This window comes from Semicossyphus pulcher, unplaced genomic scaffold (genome assembly GCF_022749685.1).
Source record: "Semicossyphus pulcher isolate SPU_LCO1_2020_fin unplaced genomic scaffold, fSemPul1.0.p SCAF_6, whole genome shotgun sequence".
In the NCBI taxonomy this organism is placed as follows: Eukaryota; Metazoa; Chordata; class Actinopteri; order Labriformes; family Labridae; genus Semicossyphus; species Semicossyphus pulcher.
The window spans coordinates 32750001-32757500 of record NW_027211737.1 but is presented as its reverse complement, the minus strand read 5'-3'; the positions used below and the strand labels follow the sequence as shown (position 1 = coordinate 32757500).

Here is a 7500-nt window from a genome sequence, read left to right as displayed (position 1 = left end):
GCTATTCTCGCTGTGTGATTGGCGGTTAGAGCCATCCTATCGTGACGATCCCGTCAGGCCTTCATTTATTACCCAGCCCCTTGCACACACACAGAACCAAAGCGAGCGGACCCTGAGGAGATATTTCACCTTTGATTGATCTGTCAGTGACTTTACAAATAATATACGCCTTGTGAAAATGCTCATAGCAAGAAACTAAGGAAAGCTCATTTTAGTAATAGTTGACATGAACAATTAAAAAGCCATAAACTCCCCGACTGATGAGCCAACATGAACAACAAGTCATAAAAATGCACAAAACAAAGTAAAGTTGAAACGTCTCCAGCTGTCAGGAGGCTGTTTTAGGGACTGTTAACCCTTTAAAGGCAGGTTTGTGATTTAAAATATACCTGACTTGACTTGATGGAGACAGGATATAAAAAGATAAAACGCCTTTGAAGTCCTGCTAAAACTGTGAGCATTTGTCAAAGTTAGGGATGCACGATATTGGAATTTTTGCCGATATCCGATATGCCGATATTTTACAACTTATTTAGCCGATTACCGATACCGATATTTTTTCCCGCACACCTAATTGCAGAGATCATCAACTCTCTTCTGTATTGGAATTAGTGCACAGTATAATGGTGATACTCTTATCACATTTGTTCTGTAATATTCATTCATTCTTGTGCAAAATAAGAGAAATACTTAATACTTAAAACCGCATATTTTTTTATGTTAATTGCTTTCAAACTAAATTCATACAAAAAGATTCATCCTACTTAAAACTTGGATGATGCTCTCCCTGAGACAATCATAACAACACCCACAACCAGGGCTAATGTGGCCAATTTCACAATTGACATAGACATGTATTAACATTAAATTAAAATAAAATAAATTATATTGACATATGACAATGTATTTTCTGGCGTTGTCCAAAGACTGGAGAAGAGACTGCTGGTGAGGTTTTTTTTCGCCGCTGGTTACCTGTTTCTCCTTTTCCTTATTTGCTGCCACAAACTCGTCGTAACGGTCGGGTGACGGGGCTCGAGATGGTTAATCAAGTTTGTAGTGCTGAAAGACTTTGCCTTGGCTCCTCCTCGCATCACCGCAGCTGAGCAGTCATTGCAAAGAGCAGTTTTTCTATCTATTTCGGACACTTTGAAAAACTTCCACACCATGGACATTTTGGATTCTAACTCTCTCATGCTGCAGGTAGACACACGTGACCTCATCACGCTGCGCCGCGCAGGTCTTGTTCGCACCGGGGACATTGTGCCGAGGTCGGGCATTTAATGAAGTCTGCAGCAGCCCATTATTTTATCGGTTAATTATATCGGCGGATATCAGCGTGTTGGTCGATGTCCAATAGTTCATTTTTAAGCCAATATCGGCCGATACCGATAACGTGCCGATAATATCGTGCATCCCTAGTCAAAGTATTTTCATATACATTAATTATGGACGCACGATATTGCATATTTTTGCTGATAACTGATATGTCGATATTATCCAAACCTTTTTGCCAATTGCCGATTTCGATACCGATATATTAGGCACGTTTTTTCCACCTAATTGCAGCGAACATCAAGTCTCTCCTGTAGTGGAATTGATATCATGCCCACTCCTGTTGTCGCGGCCCACTGGCAGATGCAGAAATAACATAATACAGTGCTTTTTAAAATGTACACATTCACTGGGCAATGTACAAAATGCCATATTTATATGTAAATAAAAAAAAAAAAAATTCAAATAAAACAGTAATATTTTTAGGGAATCATCAGCATTTAGGCATTATTAAAGCGTTTTATCTGCAGAAAATATCAGCAGAAAAACGACATATCTGCCAATACCAATCATTTTCAAGCCATAATCGGCAGATACCGATAACTTGTCGATAATATCATGCATCCCTAATTTTAATGTTTATTTTACTTATTTACCTGATTGAATACTGACTCAGACACTAAATGTAAAAGCTATGTCTGTTGCTTCATGGTATATTTTTGTGTTACAAAGAAAAGACAGAGGCTCGAAACACTGAAAAGAGAGTTATCTAAGGCTTTTAAATCCAGTTAGGAGAGCACTGCACTCTGTGACCAACACTATAAAGCAAGAGGCCTCCACCACCTGTTCTAATGCTGCGATTCACCTGTACGAACCCAACACTCCTGCTAATTATACATCTGACACATTGAGGATCTTAATCAGCCAGAACGTGACATTCATGAGTCTATAATGTTGTGATATTCCCAGACATAATAGGTCCATGAACGTCTCACCAAACACAGGTCGTTATTTGCTAACAGACAGTTTCCGTGACTGTGTTGATGTTGCTGCAGGATTACAGGAGCACGCAGCTAACTAACTAGCTCACTTAGCTTCCCCTGCTAACCCTGGCAGCGTCTGAAATAACCTGTGTAACTGGTTCTGAGGGCGAGGTCTCGGCGGTGAACCGGTTTCTGTCCCCCGTCACGGCTCGGTTTACCTTGTCGCTGATGTTGTCGGTGCTGTCAGGATCTCCTCCGCCTCCGCCTCGCTTCCTCAGCTCCGTCATGTTTCGCTCGTTTCGCCGCCGGGACGTTAATGTGTCACATAAGCCGACTCCCGGTGGAGGAGGAGGGCGGGAGAGCGGGGGTAAAATCCTGTGTTTTCCTTGATAAATTCCTGGATTTTTAACCCGGTTTAGATTTTAAAGCTCGCTCCGTGAAGGTCAGCTCTCCTGAAAGTCAGCCGGTGCTGCAACAGCGCGCGAGTAGACACTAACGAGTCTGCTGCGTGTGTTTGTTTATCACCGCAGTCTCTCCTGCTCCCTCCTACCGCCGTCAGGGCACATAAAACAAGCACACACAGCATCCGGTAGAGACTTTCAAAGTAAAATCTTTACTGAGTACGTTTACAGAAGCATTGTACTTAAAGCTCCTGTGAGGAGTTTTCATCAGGTAATGAAACAGATGCTAGCAAGACGCTCCGCAAAAAGCTTCCCTCTCATTGAAAACAACTACAAAAAAGCCGCCCAGCTGCTAAAACGCACTGTGTCTGATCTGGACCTTACAAGTGAAAAGGATAAATTCAGCAAAGAGATATCAGGTACGGCTTCGTCCACAGGGGGCGCCAAAATCAACACAAACCGAAAGTTCCTCATAGGAGCTTTAAATGCAAGCTTGAGGTACTTTTACTTTCCTTGAGTATCTTTGCTTTCAGACTCCATGCTTAACAACAGACTGAACAAATCGACAGAATATATGACTTAGTATTACACTAATGGTATACCTGTAATAAACCAATGTTAACACCATAAACTTGAGAATTTTACTGGGTTTTTTAGATCAAATCACGACAATATTGCTTTAAATCATTTGTGTATTGAGTTAAACTCATTGCTTCTTTTTTTGGTTAAGATCCAGGATAAACTGAGATTATGGCATCCAAAGTGTAAGTGCTAATGTCTAGTATTGAAAGGTCTTTTTTATATAATATTTTTCATTCGTTTCTCTTTTTTCATTCAGGGCAGATTGAGGTTGTCAAAGGGCCTCTGACGAGATTGAATGTGTCCGCTGTAAAATATCAGGAGAGTTTCCTGAGTGTGAAAAATACATTCAATGTAAAAACACAGAAAACCAACATTGTTGACTTGAAAAAATTCAGGACCTTGGACAGCAGTATCTAACATTATTAGTTTATTTTAAATACACATTGTATATCACTGACAACTGACAGTTTTTAATGCAGCAAATTAAAAGGAAACAAAGATGTTTTATGATAAATTATATATCTAAGACTGATGTCAATCTTGGAGCCTTCCATTTCCGCCCAGAGCAGCTCTGTCATGGCTGTCAGGCTTGTTTTTAAGGGGTCATTGAGCTGGTTAAACCCCATTTGTATAAACACCAGCCCTGACACCATAACCTCACAGGTCAGTTTGTCCCACTTTAGTCCTTCTGTCTCCTCGCATGTCGCTGGCTGTGCTGTGTCACTGACAGCTGGCTCATCAGTGGCAGAAGTGCTTCAGCTAACAGGGGTGTCGCAGGTCTTTCTTCCTGTATCCAAGAAGCTTTACTTTGGAAGACTTCCCACAACTCCCTCAGTCTGCCTCAGAGCAGCAGTTGCCCAGTCTCTCCTCCTCTCTTGCTCCTGAGCCTGCTGGTTAAACCAGTTCCACATCTGCTTCATTAAGATGTCCACTTCAGTGCGAATGAAACCCATAAAGGACACCCTTTGTTTCTTCTCTGGGTTCAGGTGATTGAATATGAAGTCGGCCAGCGTCTTCATTCATGCTGACCATTATGAATGAAGATAAGTGAGGAGGGCTGTCTCCACAGGGGGGCAGTATAGGAACATTTAAAGTAGAGGATCAAAACTTTCCTCCTAATTGACCTAAAATTAAGTGTTTAAGGAACTTTTTGTTTACTAATTGTTAGAAGACTAATATGAGTGCATATGTGATGTTTGTATTTAACTTTGTTTGGAAGGAAAAATTATGATTGTGTGTTTTTCTTTTTGCAAATAGAAAAATAAAGACTGTCTCCAGGAAAACAATCAGTGAGTAATTTATGAGCCATCATGGACATCCAAACCTGCGACAAGTTCAACTGCTTCTGACTCTGCTAAATGTTGGTTTTCATGTCATGCATCAGTATCATTTAATAAGAGTACTCATTGTGACGTAAACTCACAAATGCACTGTGAAGAAGCCTTCCTACTGTACGTTTGTATAACATGATCAAGGCAGTGTGGTGAAATAACAAGACACAGACCAGAGGTCAAAAATGTTTTGTATATTAATCTTCGTCTTCTTGCAGATTCGGCGTGAGATGCCAGCCTGTAATGACAAACAAACATTTAGTATGCTACAGTTATTCATTCAAGTTGTGCATAATGTCTGTCTGAAGTTAATGATTATGCAGGATTGGGCAATAGATCCTGAAATGTTTGTTCATGTCACCTACCTCTTTGTGTTTAGGAGAGTCGTAGAGTACAGATTGTTCAGTCATGAACGACTCGTTCAAAAGAACGAATCTATTAGTGAACAGAATGATCCGTTCACTTCCATGCATTCAATTTGTTCCTACCGTTCACTCTGCGCTGCTCGCGGCTTCCCAACGCCTTCCTTCTTCCTTTTAGAAAACCAGACTGATTGATGTTAGCACGTGCAAACAGCCTTTGGGAAGAGGGCTGTATGTATGAAATGACCATGTCATTGGTGGTTGGAAAACTACAGAGCGAATCACTTGACTGAATGTGTCTCTCCCACTCACTCACTCGTGAATGATATGACTCGATTAGGAACGGAAGTGTTTCAGGCGTGCGTACAAAGCCAATTCACAGATGTGTAAAGCTCTGACACATGAACACAAACTAAATCATGTAGTTGGGCCAAGTAACTGTTGTGTTGGTGAAATATATACCTGATTGGTATGCACCTGAACCTCTGCCTCAAGCCTCCTGCTGTTTAAACCAGCTGCCACACGGCCATCCTCACATGCACTGCGACAAATTCTTTCAATTAAAGAATTTCGTTTTCCTAATATCACTTTACTATTTTAATTCTGAATGTTCCAAAGTGTTAACTTGAATCTAATGTTGTCGTTGATTCTGTATCCTGAATTATTTACTGTGTCATTAGTTTTGTACTTGTATTAATACATTCTTGTATTTGTATTTCAAACTTAATTAATTGATTACATTTTTTACATTTTGAACTGCAGCCTGATTAATTAATAGAGTAAAAACAATCTTCCTCCAAATGCAGGAGTAAAAGTTGAAAGTTTTGACAGATGTAACACTAATAACACCAAACCAGTAGCATCGACAACACATGAATAAAAGCAGTTGCTTGTGGTTCACATCTCTGGTATGCAGCCTTTGAAAGTTTTAAAGAAATACAACTTTTATTTTGAAGTACCAGTCAAACCTTTTCCGGCCTCAGTCTGTGTTTGTCCTTCTGACTTCACACAGGGCTGCTGCGGCGGTGGAGACGGCCTCTCTCTCTCCCTCCCTCTCTCTCTCGGTTGACTAGCTCTGCTTAACGCTGCAGTAGACATGAACCATCAGTGCCCTCACTTATTGTATAATAATCATAATTTAATATAGTCCCGTGATGCATTCAGGGAAACACTTCTTTGACTTCTGTGTCTTATCGTCGCTCATTTTCTCTGCGTGGTTACTTTTTTTTTTTTAGTTATTTTTACTAAAAATAAAAAAGGAAAAATTTGTTCAAAGAAAAAAGGTCCAGCAGCTGCAGACGTGATGACACATGGAGGAGAACCTGCTACTCCAGCAGCACCTCCTGCAACTCCTCCTGCAGCACCTCCAGCAGATCCATCTGCAGCTCCCCCTGCAGCTCCTCCTGCAGCTCCTCTTGCAGATCCTCCTGCAGCTCCTCCTGCAGCAGCTCCAGAAGATCCATCTGCAGCTCCTCTTGCAGATCCTCCTGCAACACCTCCTGCAGCTCCTCCTGCAACACCTCCTGCAGCTCCCCCTGCAGCTCCTCCTGCAGCTCCTCTTGCAGATCCTCCTGCAGCTCCTCCTGCAGCAGCTCCAGAAGATCCATCTGCAGCTCCTCTTGCAGATCCTCCTGCAACACCTCCTGCAGCTCCTCCTGCCGCTCCTCTTGCAGATCCTCCTGCAACACCTCCTGCAGCTCTCAGAGCATCTGGCCTCAAAACCTCAGATTTCCAGCTTCACGACTGATTTATATTTTCTTGTTGCAGATTTGTAACATTTATTTTTAAACTCCGGAGGATGCCTTGGAAAAAGTGGGAGAACATTTTTGTGCACAACAAAATGTAAAACTGAAAATGAATCAAAGTCATTCTTGATGCCGTTGGTGCAAAAACTTTAAGCTCAGAACATTCTTATTTAAAGGTAATAAGTGTGTGTAAAGTGCACTTTATCTTAGGACACAAGGAGAGGAGACGACAAGAGAAGATAAACTCGATGCTGCATTTGGGGGAAAATCAGCTGTTTCAACATCTCAAACAGTCAGAGAGCGGACAGAAGGTTCATCAGTGACAAACAAGATACACACAACATTGTGCATTACCCATCCATCCATCCACCCACCCATCCATCCACCCATCCATCCACCCATCCATCCATCCATCCATCCACCCACCCATCCATCCACCCATCCATCCATCCATCCATCCACCCACCCATCCATCCATCCATCCATCCATCCACCCATCCATCCATCCACCCACCCATCCACCCACCCATCCATCCACCCACCCATCCATCCATCCACCCACCCATCCATCCATCCATCCATCCACCCACCCATCCATCCACCCACCCATCCATCCATCCACCCACCCATCCATCCACCCATCCATCCACCCACCCATCCATCCACCCACCCATCCATCCACCCATCCATCCATCCATCCATCCATCCACCCACCCATCCATCCATCCATCCACCCACCCATCCATCCACCCATCCATCCATCCATCCATCCACCCACCCATCCATCCATCCACCCAGCCATCCATCCACCCACCCATCCACCC

General features: G+C 42.5%; 1 protein-coding gene across 2 annotated transcripts in view; it reads right to left on the bottom strand.

Moving 5' to 3' along the window:
• cds1 (CDP-diacylglycerol synthase (phosphatidate cytidylyltransferase) 1) overlaps positions 1-2754 on the bottom strand; it is a 38596-nt gene extending 35842 nt beyond the window's left edge. For both annotated transcript variants that reach the window (XM_069682380.1, XM_069682379.1), the window contains exon 1: positions 2474-2754. In XM_069682380.1, coding sequence (XP_069538481.1) covers positions 2474-2542 — 69 coding nt within the window. In that variant the 5' untranslated portion in view covers positions 2543-2754. The remainder of the gene's footprint in view (positions 1-2473) is intronic.
• Between the last annotated feature and the right edge of the window lie 4746 nt (positions 2755-7500).